Genomic DNA, 17832 nt, shown 5'->3' with positions numbered 1-17832 from the left:
AAATTCCAAAAATCGAATTCCAATCTTTTAAATTTTTACTTGGTAATTTTTTATATTTATATCTTAATTATTTAAAGTTATAATATTTATGAGATTTTTGAATTTTTTTCTTTTGGAATTTTTATTTTTAACATGCTTTTTTAAATTTGATTTTCTTTTTATATTTTCAAAATTTTTGTTTCAATTTTTTATCTCGGGAAATGTCATGTGGCACCACATTAGTATAGTCAATAGTTTAATGTCTAATGGAAGAACTAACTAGATCGATTTTAAAAGCAGGGTAAAAAGATCAATTAAAAATGCACAAAGTGCTATTTGACTTTAAGACAAAACACAGACTTATTTTGTCTTTAGTCCTTTTAATGTATAAAAGTTTTATCATAAAAGTATAAGTTAAAGAATTAATGCCAATATTTTAAATTCCGTTAATGCAGGTTTAAGTATTGGAACGTGATATTTTAGTACAGTGCGTTCCAGAGTACCATTTGGGGTTAGCAATATATATATATATATATATATATATATATATATATATATAGACATATATATATATACATATTTATATGTGTGTGTGTATTGATAATTAATAAATATATATGTCAGTGTGTATCATGTATGTATTTGTGTGTATGTGTATAATAACAGAAGATTTATAAAATTAATATGAGTTGAAAACATTAAGACATTAAGAAAATGTAGAAATAATTGTCTTAAAAGATAATATTAAAAAAATTACAAACTTGAGTTGAGTTGAGACACCAAAAAAAAAAAAAGAGCTAAGAAATTATTAAAAACAATGAGATTTAGAGAGAGAGAGAGAGAGAGAGAGAGAGAGAGAGAGAGAGGACATATTTAAGGTTACAAAAGAAATAAAATTATATAAATTCTTTTTAGATTTTAAAATTATATAAATGCCATCTAGATTTAAAATTTACAAAAATGTTATCAAAACTCAAAAAAATTACAAAATTGCCATTAAAAGTCTGGAATGGAAAGGAGTTTGAAATGCAAAATCTAGCTGGAATAACCAAAATTGGCAGTAATGGCCAAAATGGACCGAAATTTGGAACGAAATTGAACAAGAATGTATAGTGTGCCGAGTACTACACCAGAATGGAAAGTTCCGACCATTTCGACTAGAACGGAACGAAATTTAAAATTATGATTATTACTACATCTGTTATAAAAGTTGCAGTAGACAAAAGATTATACACACCAAACAAGAAAAAGTGTTTTCTATAAAGTATTCTCAATACAATACTGGTGCGTTTCCTGTAGAGCAGTTAGACTCAGGCTTCATAGGGACGTAAGGATATCTAATGTTAGGCCCAATTCCCACCTCAGAGAAAGGGCCTAGCCCCATTGGGCCGACTAACTTGCAGTATTACCCAACTAGGTTAGAGACCCTGTACGCATTAAGGGAGAGCAAGTGGCAGGCTACAAAGGGCCCTTCTCTTGTGGGAGAGTCGGCCTGTCAAGAAAGAAATAGCGTATCGAGATGACCATTCAGTTGCACCCCACCGGAGTATCGCAGGAGGAAGAGGCGCCTTCGAAGCCGGCCAACATACTCCAACTGGATGAGTCAAGGATCAAGTCAGGTCAAAATGGTAACTCGGAATCAGAAAGGATTATCGCATTTAATAAGGCAAATTGCCCTCTTAGGTAACATTCCTGTGTCAGACCAGGCTAACCCAGAAGCCAAGGGGCTACTGCATTAAATGCTGTGACATACTTCCTACACCACACCAACCTTGGAACGAGTTATATATAGAATAGGTAAGTGAGGAAGGTCCCTAATTACGCTGTTGAAACGATAAATACACAATCAAGAACAAGTGAACTAATTAAAGCAACTTTCAGGGCGGTTTTCAAACAAGAAATAAAATTACAAGACTAGAAATTTTTTTTTTGTGGGGGGGGGGGGGGGTACGACCATAGCATAAACCAGCAAACCTTTCATTCACTAAAACAATCTGTTTTCCCTTCACATTTGTGTATGGCAAGAAAAGTGTATGGGGGGGAAGAGAATAATCGCTATCTTGATATACTCGAACAAGTTTCATGCTGCTCCTTGGGCACTCAGGTCCTAAGCTCGAGTCTTGGCTAGCTAAACAGCCATGGCCAGCAACATCTGTTTTATAAAGACTATCACTAGTAGGTAGACGTAGAACTACGACTGCCAGGAAACTCCAGGTCCACTAGTTATAGCTTGTGCTTCAGCCAAAGACACTGCCATAGCCAGCATCATCTGTTCCTCAAAACTCTCAGGAACAATGGGCTCAGTGGCATTTTGAAGGTTGTCCTCGATTTCATCAGGAAGTGGCAATGCAGAAGAATCTTCTGCGGCATCTGAGCTTGCATAACTGGTGCCCGCTACAGCAACATCTGATCCACGGTCCCCATAACATTCTCCATCATCCCTTGTCAAAATCATCCTACCATCAGTTGAACATTCTGTTGCGCACTCTGCAGTTTGGTAATTCTCTCTCTCTCTCCACCCGGTTGTAAAACCTGCCAGCTTGTGGAAGCATATTGCACGCTGGCATACTTCTGTCGGGATTAATAGAAGATTCTCCACCTATTTGCTGACGCTCAGCAAGGGCAGCTATGGCACAAGCAAGACCCCCTGAAGGGGAAGATGATGATCCAGCTGGTGGACCCAAGGAAGGCGAGACATAGCCTCTGATGGCATATTGCTCAGAATGAAAATCACCATCGGCTGGATTTCTCTGTCTGCTGTTCTCCTGTAAAAATCATTTTAGTACAATTCAAAGGAATTGTGGGTCAGCTGGGGTTAATCAGCAAAACTAGAGAAGCCAAAAGACCAACTTCAAATTAGAAAGAAAGATCGATTGAGAACTAACAACAGTGGCTACGCCAAATCATGAAAGGAAATACTATGTTTGCATTCAAAACTACATAATTACAACACATACAAGGTCTTAAAATTCTAAGCTAGGCAAATTGAAGAGGTAGTTATATAGCCTTAGCCTTTGCATTGGTATACTCTTTACATGTAGTTGGGAAATTCTGTGTATCACAAGCTGCTCTCAGTGAATGTTAAAAGCCAGTCAAACTCCATGATGAGAAGATTAGATGAAGACAATCATTAACACCGTAATTTAAATATTTGATTACAAAATTGAAAGGGAAAATTATACAGTACATGGGACGGCACCTTTAAAAAGTATGAGACAGATACGTGGCTCACATGCAGAGAAACTAGAGAGGAAAATGGCATTCCTAACTAACAAGAAAAAAGTTCAAAACGAAACTTTGCATGTTTTACAAGGGAACAACCATAACTGGTATATGACATAAATAGTTGCACTCTTTAAATCCAGCTTTTATATGATACCCCATATTGACCGATAAATTATAAGGGTAGATGGTGTATGAGATCCCACATTGCTTAAGAATGAAAAGTTCTTGTTCTTTATAACGGTTCCAATGTGACTCCAATTGTATCATTGACTAGTTATTTTGGAGTATAGACCCAAATGTGACTTGGGCTTTTTTTTTGGACATTACAAATGGTATCAGAGACTATCTCAACCAGAAATGTGGGACTTGAGCCATGCCACCTACGATGTTGTGATACGCCATATTGACTGATATGTAATACGGGTAGGTGATGTCGTTGCTTGGGAATGAGAAGTTCTTGCTCTTTATAATGATTTCAATGGAATTCTAATTGTATCATTGACTAATTCTTTTGGAATGTAGACCCAGATATGACTTGGGCCTTCCTTGGGGCGTTAGATTTTAGTTTTTATTATCTGTTGTTCCTCAACCAATCATTCAACAAAGGAAAGAACGCAACGACTGAACAGCTATAACCAAAGAGTAAGGGCATGTTTGGACACTTGGAGTATTTCAGAATTTTGTGAATAATAGTGAAATAATTTGAGTAAAGATGTTTTATTGGGTTTTGGGAAAGGGGAGAAAAAATTGAATAAAGATTTTATTAAGTTAAAAAAGTGTTTGAATATAATTTTTTAATATAATTTTTATTTTGAAGTTTGTAGAAGTTTTGATTGTTGTGTTTTGTTTTGATGTTTGTAAAAAGTTGTAATGATTTTTGTGTTTGAATAATGATTAGATGAAATAGTTGAAAATTTGAGATTGAAAAGTGTTTTATTGTTTTTGAGTGATGTTTGTGAATGAAATTATGAAAAGTTTTGAGAATTCTCGAAGTGTCCAAACATGCCCTAAGACATGACTCATAATTTTATAATTATTAAAAAATTTATATTGACTCAAATTTTTGGGTTTTCTGCAATGAAGATTCACTTATCAAATTTTAGAGACCACTACAGCCCAAGATTACTAACCTAAGTTTCACCATGAAAGAATACCATGCAAACCTCTCTACACAGTACCTATAAACTTCCGATGGGCATCCTTATATGCAACACAGAATGAGGAACACTGAATAAAAAGAGGAATACCGACATCAAAGATCATATCCACCAAACAAACTTCTGAAAATATCAAACTACTGTTTGACCCATAGAATCAACACTCTGTCCAAGGAGAAATAGTAGCTAATCCAAATGTAATTCCAAGTTTCTATGCTCCATTCAGGTTGTTCGTAGAGCATTCCACACTAGTTTACTTCAAAAATATGAATGAGCGATTACTCTTAATTGCAACATATAAGAACTTCTCAACATCATGTTCAAGCAATCAATTCAATTTTTTTATCACCGAAAACTTTATTAATCAAGTAAAGTGGTATTGCCTGACTACAGCAGTTTATACATGAGAAACACAGAATAAAATAATAAAGTCAACTGGATATAGATTGACTAAAATGAGTGAACAAAAAATCAATTCTTAGAGCAAATCAATAATTGCTGCAGTAACTAAGCTCCTTTAGAGGCACTCGAGCAGTCCAACATAGCGCTATTAAACGGGTCAGGTCATTGGGATAATTTTTTAGCCAACGCGAATAATTGAATGGGTCAATCACCCCGACCCAAACCCAAGTTTTAAAGGTTGACCCGGCACAACCCATTTGACTTGTTTCTTTATCCCAGTCATGTTGTGTCGACCCATTTGACCCAAGAAAAAAGGATAAAAAAATAATATTCACAAATATTTATCATTCCTATTGTTGGATAACAAGGTAAACGCTATATTATAAAAAACTTTTTAATGCTATATTTAGGGGTGTAAATTCAAAAAACTTTTTAATGCTATATTTAGGGGATTAAATTCAAACCGGAAAACCGGACCGGACCGGACCGAACCGGATCGGTTTTACCGGTTTTGAACCGGTCCGGTCCGGAACCGGTTTTTAAAACGTAAAAACCGGCCGGTTCCGGTCCGGTTCCGGTTCCGGGGATTTTTTGGACCGGACCGAACCGGACCGGACCGGTTGATTAAAAAAAATAAAAAATAATATTTTTATATATAAGTTTTATACAAAATATTTTATATATATTAAATATTAATATATATAAGTTTTATACATAATGTATAATTATAAATTTTTATGTGAAATTTTATATATAACATATATATTCATATATGAAATAATTTCTTATTATAATTTATAAATTATTACATAAAATGTTAATACTAAATCACTAAAAGTTTATAACTAATACTAATATATAACTTATAACTATACCAATAGTCTAATATTAATACTATTACATAGTCTAATATATTAATAAAAGTATAAAACAGTTTTTTTTAAATTAATTTTTTTTTTATAAACAAATTTTTAATGACAAATTGTGAAATTTATATTTTAAAAAAATCGGAAAACCGGACCGGACAGGACCGGAAACCGGTAAAACCGGAAGTACCGGTTTAAGATGGTAATCGGTTTTGAAAAATACAAAACCGGTACATACCAGTTCGGTCCTAGATTTTATCCAAAACCGGACCGGACCGGTTACACCCCTAGCTATATTTCTCAATCTAAAACTTAATATCTAACAAAAAAGAAATCTAGTGGGTCATTTGGGTCACAGGTTGACCCGGGTGAGCCGAGCCAAATGACTTTTTTTTTTTTTTGGATAATTAGGTCACTCGGGTCAACCTGTGAACTTGCAGGTTGACCCAACATGAACCGATTAATTAGTTGGGTTGACCCGAATTGACCTAAACCCAATTGTGTCCAATCGTAACCTTATTATTGCGGGTTGGGTTCGCAGGTCGTATCAACAAAACCAAAACAAGTTTGTAGCATTTTGATTTGTTAAGTATACAAGTCTCCATATACAAACAAAGGATGGTTTTTTTCTTACTTATAAAAAAAAGAGTAATATAATGAGGTTTTCATATCTCAAGACTACAAATTGAAACTGTTTTGAAATCTTTGTTTGACTGGATGAATAATGTAGGCAATGTCCATTACCTATCTCTCCTTTAGTTTTTGGACATTCCGATATTCCAATTGTAATTCTTTAAAGATCCATCTAGCTCATATCATGTGTACTTAGTTCTCAAATTATTTACTTAAAAGAAAGGACTTATCAATTATTTACTTTTAAAAAATTGTTTAAAAAATAATATTTTTGAAAGTAACAATATCTCAAATAGTTAATTAAATGAAGCAGAATACAAAAATTGACTTAATCGATGTACCTGAATGGAAAGCCAAATTGCTTCCATGACCATTATGTCCTCAAGATCAAGGTCAAAATCGTCGTCCCTGCAACTCCAGAATTTGATAATAAATTATAAAGTTGCCATGAAAACTATTCGCCAAACATGAGAGATTCAATTCAGAACATCTAATAATCAGAAATATTGAATGAGGTTTAACTCATGTTTGCTAGAAGTGCCAACTAATATTCAAAAGTACCCACAAGAAACTTCCGGTCAAGGTGAAGCCATAATATAAAAGGTTGTAAGCATCAGGCACAAGTACCAGTGTGACGTACCGGTTGGGAAAAGCCAAGAGAATAGATATATGTGAATTGCCAAGTCTGAAATATCGTTCAAATCTTGTTTTAGAGCTTTGAGTTTACCAGCCAATACAAAACTCGGGATACCAGAAAAAAGGTACGGAGACCACCACAACCTCACCCTATCCACAAAGCCCTCTTCCTCCAACCACATATTTTCAAATTTCAAATCTATGCCCTCTAATAATGCCCCCACAGTCCAACATAATGGGATAATGATCAGAACAAATTCTCGGTAACCTTTTCTGACTCAAATCAGGAAAACAAGCTTCCCAAGAAGCCGAAACCATAAATCTGTCAAGCCTAGACCATGCCCTTCCATTGGACCACGTAAAATCCCCACCGGCCATCAGTAAATCAATCAAATCTAACTCGAAAATCAGATCAATCCCCACCACAGAAGCTGCCAACCCAGCCTCCTGAACTTAGATGCACGTCCCTCCTCCCTCGGTAAGCCACGCCGACCACTCCCTCTCTCTGCCTTGCCGATTCTCAGTGTGAAACACCAAACTAATTCTCCTCTCCTTGTGTCTCACCATCACGTTCAGAGGGACCCTCCAGTTGCCACCGTCGAACTCAACTCACCACCGCCACTGGACCTTTCTTCTCTCTCAGTGAGTCCGTCGCATGGCCTTCCTCTCAAATGAACACTTTGTATTTCACAGGTTAAATCCTTTAAGTTTGCTTTTGGTTTCTGCCTAGTGATTTAAAGTATTTCAAAAAGACCCATCAACCCATGCACATGGCATTTTGCAGCCCACTATTAATTGTTAACTTTTGATAGTAATCCTTTTAAGCAAAATATCTTGTAACCTCTGTAAAGTATACATGTTCAGACTTCAGACCTTGGTGATTACAAATTTACGTTGCTGCCCTTTTTCCTCAAGTACCCTCTTCAATTAAAAATATTTCCCAACCTACCCGAGAAGCCCATGCTTGTCTATGAGTATGTCCCAAATCACCCTTTAATTAGGCTGAGTCTTGCTGGCCGTGTTTTGTGTTGGGCTGGTTTGGTTGTATTTTACAGAAATTGTTTTAGTGATATTAAGGGATTTAAACATAGGTTGCTAGGTATTAAATTATGATTAACTTATAGCATTATTAAATCTATTTTCTGAAACCCATATTCCCACAGTTATTTTATGGAATAGATAAAATATATTCCCTAATAAATTATATTTGACTGACTAGATATGATATTCTTATTTTTAATAATTATATGATATTGGCATTTATGGAATTCAGTATGTTGCTAAGTATTTTGTTAGATTAAAATCCATGATATGTATTCAATGGAGTAGAATGCTACGACACGATTTCTAGAAATTTAGTAATGTCTAGTTCCCCGTATAGGTAACGAGCTATGAAGTAGGATCCAATAGCATGATCATAACTCTATGTGTACTGTTAATATTCTGTTTTTGCATGAAAAATGTGATGTTTATCTATGCTACGCTACGAGCCAATTCAAGGTTAGCCCCTTTTCATGAACTTCTATGAATTACGATGATATGCTTGTGAAGGAGATTATGTATGCTATGCTGATATGGATTGTTGTTAGAATGGATTATATGTTATGAAAATCACATGTATGCCATGTAATGTTTAGATCATGTTATGCCATGTCCATGTTATGTTGTGTTGCATAAGACTCATAATAATATGCATGTTTAATGTTATGCCATGCACAAGAATATGTCATGCCATGTACATTCATGAAATCAACATGTTCACATGTATTATGAAAGTTAGTAAGAAAACACATGAATGACAAGCAAGCTATAAGATTGGCCTTATGCTATGGGTGGATGTGCAAGCCACAGACTCAAGCGTGGTCCACCGCATGTAAGCTATTATGTTTTGAGGTGACACGGACCCGAGCATGTTTCACCACAAGTTATGATATGTAGTGCCATGGACTCAAGCATGTTTCACCATAGGTTATGTGATAACACGGATCCAAGCGTGTTTTACTACATGTCATGATATGTTATACAGTGCCACGGACCCAAACGTGGTTCACCCATGTTATGATATGTAATATATGGTCAACGACAATTGGACCAATGCACACATGTTATGATGGCCACTAAATAAGTGAAAGACATGAATTAGTTGCGTTCGAGCGATGGGAAATGCATGGAGTCAGTCACGCATGAATCATGTTACATGTATTACCATAATCATTGTTAATTCCGCATATATTACTGTAAGTTTTCTAAAATAAGCCTATTGTTAAGCTAAATTAAGTTTACTGTATGATGTGTTATTACTGAGTCTTTGACTCATTTGTTTATCTGTTTTTATGTTTTAGGCCCGGTTTGGATACACAAAACCAACTCATCTCATCTCATCATTACAACTTTCTCAAACTCTCACACAAAATATAATAAACAATTCAACTTTTTCAAATCTCAAAATAAAAATAATATTAAAAAAATTATATTCTAACAATATTTTATTTAATTTTCAACAAAACATCTCATCTCATCTGAACTGCGTAACCAAACGAGGTCTTAATTTCCCAAATGTTGATTGCGTGGACGTGGAGTTGGAGGGCCAGAAGTAGACTAGTGTTAAAGACTTAGACTGGAATAACTGTTATTTCCACAAGGATTTAGTTTATGATTAAAACATCTAAATAAGTGATCACCACATAGAACTAGTTTATGCCATTTTCGTTATATTTCAACTTTTATATTATGAAAGACTGTCATGCTAATTAAGTTTTATGATTGAATCTCTTTACCGGGCATATACTATGAGTGTATGTAACAAAACCTAACCTATGGGAAGGGATGTTACACTACCATACGAATTTTGATACCCTTGAACCAAGAATACTCTATTTCCCTCGTCGTCTGGTAAGATTTCATTTTGCCCGATGACCTCCACCACCTTAGCCATCCAAACAACCATCCCTCCACCACCTTAGCCATCCAAACAACCATCCCTCCACTAAGATAAAGGGACTTCATCAACTTCCTACTCTTCTTAGAGATACAGAAAAAGTTGCCACCTTTCCTACTAAACACAAACATCTTAGCTTCTATCCAAAATCTACATTCCATCTTTACCTAACTAAGGAAATAACTAGAAGAAAAGGAAAACCAAGAAAGATTAAGGATTATTCCCGGCGAGAAGCACCGGGAATGGAAGATGAAGGGAGAGAGAGAGAGAGAGAGAGAGAGAGAGAGTAAAATGAGCAAAATGATCTTATGAAAACTTCAAGATGATCTTTTTGTTCAACTATATACCCTTCAACAAGGTAATTTTTTAATTATGCTAAAAAGTATAAGGAATTAAATATTAACTGTAAGGGTGTTCAAAGATGGGCCAAACCTGACCCACCTAATACCAATCAAATTAGCTGGTTTTTGACAGGGCCAGTTCTCTTTTTTTTTTTTTCCAGAAGAAACTTCAGTCAGTTTGCCTGCACCTTCATTAACCAAGGGCAACTTCTTGCTACTTGAAAACGGATTCACAATAAATAATAGTTGAAAACCCCATTATTAAAGGGATTTGGAGCTAACACCCTAATTTGGGCCACCACAAGATAGTGGTGCCGGCAGGGAAAGCTCTCTTTAATTTGTATTTTCAAATAACAAAATGTTTGCATTTCTTAGGATAGAATTCTATTATTCAATTTCCTTTAAAAGAATTATTTATTATTTTAAATTATTAAATTTAGTTGTTCATAAATTTTTAACGTGGCAATAGGGCTGCCACATGTTTTCCATTAGTGACAGTAGATGGAAAAACTAACTGAGAGATCTTTTTCTCATTTAAGCATGGCACATGAGGCCATTTCTAGAAGGAAAAATATCACAGAGAGGGAGTCTCAAATTAGGCAAACATAGGGAGTGTTTGACCACCTCTTTAAACAAAAAGTTCTTTTTTTTTTTGGGGACTAATTTGCATTTTTTTCTTGGTGTTACAGCAACTGCACTTTTTGCACAAATCTTATATCCTATTACTCTGCATTTCAATATTCTTGGAATCACCAAGAAAAAGGAAAAACAGGAGAAAAACCTGTGTCGACCAACAACAGAGCTATTTTATACAGTTACCAGGCAATCTGAAGTCTTCCATTTAAAAATAAGTATATTATTCTTACAACTAAACTTTATGTTCGACCCAAGAAAAGTGCAAGCCACATCTGCACTATAACTCTAAAAAGACGAGTAAATTTGAAACTTCCCAATAAATCACTTGTAAAGTCCAGTTTCACCTATTAAGTAGCCAATGTGGGACTTAACACCAATGCCTACCTTTACAGCCAACCCATCCTACACAATGCTCCAGTTTTACATGGCTAACCTCACCATGTGGCACTGATACCATATTTAACGACCCAAGGAAAGTGCTAGGCACATCTGCACTATAACCAAAAAGACTTGTCAACTTTGAAGTTTCCCTAGAATCACCTAAAAAGCCTAGTTTCACCAAGTAGTTAATGTGGGACTTGTCACCCATGACTACCTTTACCTTTATAACTCACCCACTCTCTACTAGTTCTTTCTTATTCCCTGTAACACACGTGTCCTAAATTAGGGTTTAGAATTTATTATTATTATTATTATTATTATTATTATTTTAGTAAATATTTTTAAGATCTGTTTTAAAATAGTGATTTTATTTGATTGGGTTCCTACTTTCTTCCACTATCCCCCATATATCCCTCTGTTTGATTTCTTAGTTTGAATAAGTTTCCTAATCGGTAACCAACACTCACCTCAAAACCTTCCCATAAAATCCTCTCTTTTCCTCTTCATCAAACCCACGACATCCTGTGGCCAAAACCCCCGCGACATCAAATTTCTCCTACACTTTAAACCAGAACTACACGGCAAAAGAATCGAGAAACCAATTTCACAAAGACCACTGTAGCAGTCCCTCTTCATACCAAGTCAGCCACCTCGCCAAAAACCACCACAAAGCACACCAACGCCCCTGTGTGCTTTGTCCAGCACACCTCGACCCCCTAGGAACATCGGAGCACCACCCAGGCTGCCCAGAACCCGCCGACCAGGCACCCACTGCCACCTCGCACCATTTCGACGGAGCCTCCAGTTGCGCAGCTGTGACTCCTAGCCGCCAGAGCCACCGTCACGTTCAGTCTCCTCTCTCAGTCACAAGCTACGACGTGAGATTGTGGAAGTAAAGCTAAGAGGTAAGTAGTATGATCATACATTTATGTGTGCTGTAAATATGCAGTTTTACATGAAAAATGTGATGTCTACCTACGCTATGCTACGAGCCAATTCAAGGTTAGCCCCTTTTCATGAATCTTTATGAATTATGATGATATACTTGCGAATGAGACTGTGTATGCTATGCTGATATAGATGGTCATTAGAATGGATGATATGTTATGGAAATCACACGTATGTCATGTTTAATGTTATGCCATGTAATCATGAAGTCAAACATGTTCTCATGCATTATGAAAGTTTGTAAGAAAACACATGAATAACAAGCAAACTTTAAGATTGGCCTTAAGTTATGGGTGAATGTGCAAGCCATGGACTCAAGCGTGGTCCACCACATGAAAGATATGATGTTTTGTGATAACACGGACCCAAGCATGTTTCACTACATGTTATGATATGTCAGACGGTGCCACAGACTCAAGCTTAGTTTACCATATGCTATGTGATAACACGGACTCAAGCGTGTTTTACTACATGTTATGATACATTAGGCGGTGCCACATACTCAAGTGTGGTTCACCATATGTTATGCAATAAGACGGACACAAGCATGTTTCACTACATGTTATGATAAGTTATACGGTGCCACGGACCCAAGCGTGGTTTACCCTATGTTATGATATGTTATATACGGTCAACGACAATTGGACCAATGCACACATGTTATGATGGCCACTAAATAAGTGAAATACATGATGAATAAGTTATGTGCGAATGATAGGAAATGCATGGAGTCAGTCATTCATGCATCAACGTTACATGTATTGCCATGATTATGTTTGATTCCGCTTATGCTACCAATGAATGATCTATATGTTATGTGTATGTGTGACGATGTATGAAAGTTTTCAAAACTAAGCCTAATGTTAAATTAAGTTAAGTTTACAGTATGATGTACTATTACTAAGTCTTCGACTCATTTGTTTGTTTCTCTGTTTTTATGTTTTAATGTCCCAGATGATGATTTCGTGGATAAAGAGCAGGAGTGCCAGGAGCAGAATATATTTTCATAGACTTAGTGTATGATTTAGACATTCATAGAACTAGCTTATGTCATTTCTTTTATTTTTCAGCTTTTATGTTATGAAAGACTGTCGTGCTAGATAAGTTTTATAATCCAATAGGTGAGGTATTTTATGAGACTGAATCTCTTTACCAGGCATTACGTTATGAATGTAGGTAACATTCCTGACCTACGGGAAGGGGTGTTACAAATATTGTGATACCCCCCATATGATAAGGATAAGGGTAAGTGGTGAATGAGATCCCACATTACTTAGGAATGAGAAGTTATTAATTTTTATAAGGTTCCAATGAGACTCCAATTGTATCATTGACTAGTCCTTTTAAAGTATAGATCATGTGGTTTGGGCCTTCTATTTGGATGTTACAAATGATATCAGAGCCTAGCACAACCAGAAATGTGGGACTTGAGTCGTGCCACCTACAACAAGTAGGCCCAACAAGAATGTCGGGAATTTAAGGGGGTAAAATTGGGATACCCTCATATGATAAGGATAAGAGTAGGTGGTGAATGAGATTCTACATTATTTGAGAAGGAGAAGTTCTTGCTTTTTATAAAGTTATAATAGGGCTCCAATTATATCAGTGACTAATCATTTTGGAGTATAGGCCATGTGGTTTGGACCTTCTATTGAGAAGTTACATTCCCATTGCGGGATTGTATTTTCTATGAGTATATTATATCTATAAAAATATCATTCTCTAATGAGAATGAAAGAAGACATAAGACATAAGGATGTGGTTTTGATTAAAAAATGAAATATTAATTTTTAATCAGTAAAAAAATATTAGCAGACAATAATTGTAGGAACAAGCATATATTTTGACTTATTGAGAAGGAAAGAGTGTTATTTAAAATATCTTTAAGAAGTAGCAATGCCAATTTTGCTCTCTTTTCTTTGGTTTCATCGACTAAGTCATTTTAATTGTTTATACACTGATTTGAATAAAAATACATATGAAACACAAATAGCATAAAAAAACACAGACTAGCATTGCTACAACTAAGATCATCAAATACCTGTTCGTTCTATGAGGTGGGCGTGGAAGTGGAGATGGTCGGATCATTGGGGACGGAGATGAATCACGAGATGCGACAATTTCCTCACTTTCGACAGGAGACCTGGAATATGGAACTGCAAAGATGGAAATGAAACTAGTATACATAAATGATATAATCGCTAAATATTGAACATTAGATACATAAAGGAAACAGAACAAAAATAATACCCGTTACTGAGTTACAGTCAACCTCCGTGGGTGTCACATTTCCACACAAGTAGCTGGGTTCTTGCCTTTTCAGCATTCTCTCTTCTTCATCCTGAAGCTCCTGCTGCCGTATCCTAATCTTGGCTTCTATAACGCGCTGCTCTTCCTGCATAATTTCAAATCACATAAATCACCTTCAAGGGCATTCTGTGAGTAAAACTACCAGAGCTATTAACCAATAAAAAAACAAAAGTGGCCAAATCAAATCTTACAATCTGCTCCAAACCCTTCTCTTCCTTTGTTTTAACACCTCGATACTCCACAGCATAATTTGCAGTTTTGCAAAAAGGACACCTCCAAACTGTTAAAGACAGACAATAAAATGGGCACTGAAAAAAAAAAGCCTATAGTTAATGATGAAGGATACTGTGTCGGACGAGTTGAATTGGGAACTTTCATCTGTAGAAAACACTCTGGTGAAAAGAAGACAAGTCAAATTCCAAGCATATAATAGTGTACACTTATCATCTTGGATATTTCTAAATAATCACCTGTGCAAATGCTTTTCATGCAACATCTTGACCGGTTGAGACTTGGATAATACTGAAATAATGCAAATAGTCAATTAGGAAATACAACACCAATGCAACCAAAATGAAACAACCATCAATTAAAATGCAGAAAACTAAATACTAAATTTGGCTGCCATGGATCTTTGGCGTGCTGATTTATAAATCCAAATGATGATAACAATAAGTACTAATATATTATGTTTTCTGTTTACTGGCTCCCAAAAATTATCTATAGAACAACTAATATGCAGTCAGCAAAACCAGCTTATAGAAGTATTTAGCTTCAATTTTCTTACTAGAAAGCAAATCGGACACTCTTCAAGATCACAAGTGCATTCTTCGTCTCCAGGGTAGCATGGAGCAAGCTTAGATTCAAGTATTAGCTTTCGAAGCTTCTTATGATCTACATCTTTATGATTGTAAAGTCCCTGTGGTCTGGTGTACTTCTCATCTACCACTTGTCTCCTCCTCCCAAGTTTATTACCCATTTCCTACTGTTCAAAAATTACAAAATCATATAACAATTTGAAAAGCTGAACAAATTATACAAAGAAACGCATTCAATTTCAATATCTACCATAAAACATCAAAACTCCAAATTTCTGCAATTTCGGTTCAATTGCTTCTGTAAAGCAGTGAAAGAATCATATTAGAGACGCCAAGAAAAGAAAAAATTCAACACAAACCCCAAATTCACTCCAATTTCAGAAACAGAAGCACTAAAATAAAGCAACTAGTACACAAAATACGATGCATAAAGCATAATACTAGACTAAAATAGGTTGAACCCCATCCCTAAAACAAAATCAATAACCCTAAACGATGAATTACAACATTTCTTAGGTCCAATTGGCTATCATTGCTATACTAAAATTTATTGCTTAGGATCACAGGAACGTCAACGAAGGCAACGAGAAAAAAGCTAAACGATCCACAGCATAATGAAAACCAAAAGAGTAAATATGGAATGCAAACAAGTGAGGAATTATGCTTAGAAATGGAACATCAGAAACCCTAACATGGAACTTCAAAGACTGACGGGTCCAATTCTCTATGAATTCTACACTACAACGCTCTCTAAGCTGAAATCCGCTACAATTCCGTACTGGAAAACATTCCAGGAATCACCAACGGAGAGAGGAGCAACAAAATGGATCAAAGAAACCATACAAAGCAGACTATAACGCAGGGATCACTAAGCGTGATAGGATGCTTCGATGTTGAAGAAAAAGACCACAGCAGTCTGAGGGGAATTTGTTTGGAAAACGAACCTGGAGAAAATTGTGATTTCAGAGAGCGAGAAAGAGAATCTCTCCGTGGTAGAGATATGCCAACAAGAAGAGGAACACAACCTTCCCAAGCAATTGAAGACCAAGAGAGAGAGAGAAGATTATTCTACAACGTATAGATTGTGTATTCGTTTCTTTCTCATTCGGCCTCTGTGCGCTCTATCGGACGGAGACTTTTATATAGATGTGTGGGAAGCAAAAGGCAGGGAGGGAAGAGTAGTAGACGAGGAAAGAATCGTCCATCAGACCATCATCAACAACAAAACAAACAACAAAAAAGTTTACGGAGCCGAAGCCGACCGCTTGCTCCCACCACGCGCTTGCTCCATCGCGTCTGCTTCAAACCCAATTTAGATCTTTCAAATGTTTTCTCATTTTTATTTTTTTATCATCTTTATTTCCAATTCGTGAACCAAAAAAGTATAAAGAAACGGTTTTTTTTCCTTGAGAAAAGTCTTATTTAAACAAAAATATTATGTAAGAAAACTTACACATTAAAGTAGATTAATTTGATCAATCAAATTGTAAAATTTTGTTTATTGTAGAACAAATCTAATAAAATATGTTAAGGTTGCATTTGAGTAGTGATGTATTCTCAAGTATTATGTGAATAATAGTAAAAATATAATTATAGAATATTGAATAGTAATGAAAAGTAAGTAAAAAGTAAAAAGTAATAATAAAATAATAAATAGTAGTGAGGTATTCTCAAGAATACCTAATGTATTCTCAGTACCCAAACTAGGCTAAATAGTATAAATTTCTCTTTTATAAAATTTATGTATTTTTTTTTTTGAATAAAACTGATTTCATTAATCAACTCCAAACTCATACAGTTTAAATCAGTATTACAAAGAAACCAAGATACAAGTGCTGATCTTAGTGCCTCATTTCCTTAGAAACTACTTGACAGATACAAGCTGGGCATATCTCAATATCATACATGTCTTCAGTACACTCGTAAGCCGCTTGTGCAAGCATGTGAGCTGCCATGTTAGCTTCCCTGTATGCATGTGAGATGGACCAAACAGCAGCTAAGTTTAGAATCTCTTTGGCATCTGATATGAGACAGCCACCCAAGCTCCAGTTAGGACTATCTTGGTTCATTTGGTCCACGACCTGCTTTGAGTCCCCCTCCAAACAGATTTGCCTTACTCCAATCTCCTTACAAAAAACACAAGCCAAAAGTAAACCATAAGCTTCAGCATCAAAAACGCTGCCCTTCAAAGGTCTGTTAGCACGAAGAGCACCTATCACTAGGCCATGGTGATCTCTGATAATTACCCCAATTCCAATCCTTCCCATTCTCATTTGTACAGCTACATCCCAGTTCACTTTCAGGCATCCTGCTGCAGGCTTAGTCCATTCGAGGACCCTTGTCATGTTCTCAGAATTATCACCAACCATTTTCTGCATGGTCTCATTATGAAGAGTTAGTTCTGTCCTAGCCTGTGCAATAATTTCTCGAGGGTGTTTGAAGGCCTTCCCATGTAATACATCATTTCTTCTCGCCCATATTAGCCTCAATGTAATGGCTGCCTCATTTAACTCCTCTGAATCAAGTTTGCCAATCAATTCTGCCCATATATTAAAGAACAAG

General features: G+C 35.8%; 1 protein-coding gene across 1 annotated transcript; it reads right to left on the bottom strand.

The window, feature by feature from the left end:
• Positions 1-1826: 1826 nt before the first annotated feature.
• Positions 1827-16474, bottom strand: LOC108995927 (E3 ubiquitin-protein ligase DA2L-like). The gene is given in 10 exon segments (XM_018971608.2): positions 1827-2492; positions 2494-2744; positions 6604-6670; positions 14184-14298; positions 14393-14537; positions 14644-14725; positions 14799-14844; positions 14923-14974; positions 15240-15437; positions 16215-16474. Coding segments are annotated over 9 exon segments (1272 nt in total). The 5' UTR covers positions 15432-15437; positions 16215-16474; the 3' UTR covers positions 1827-2170.
• Positions 16475-17832: the final 1358 nt, after the last annotated feature.

This window comes from Juglans regia, chromosome 2, assembly GCF_001411555.2.
Source record: "Juglans regia cultivar Chandler chromosome 2, Walnut 2.0, whole genome shotgun sequence".
NCBI classification, from domain to species: Eukaryota; Viridiplantae; Streptophyta; class Magnoliopsida; order Fagales; family Juglandaceae; genus Juglans; species Juglans regia.
The sequence above is the reverse complement of the archived record's forward strand: the minus strand, read 5'-3'. Positions and strand labels throughout refer to the sequence as shown.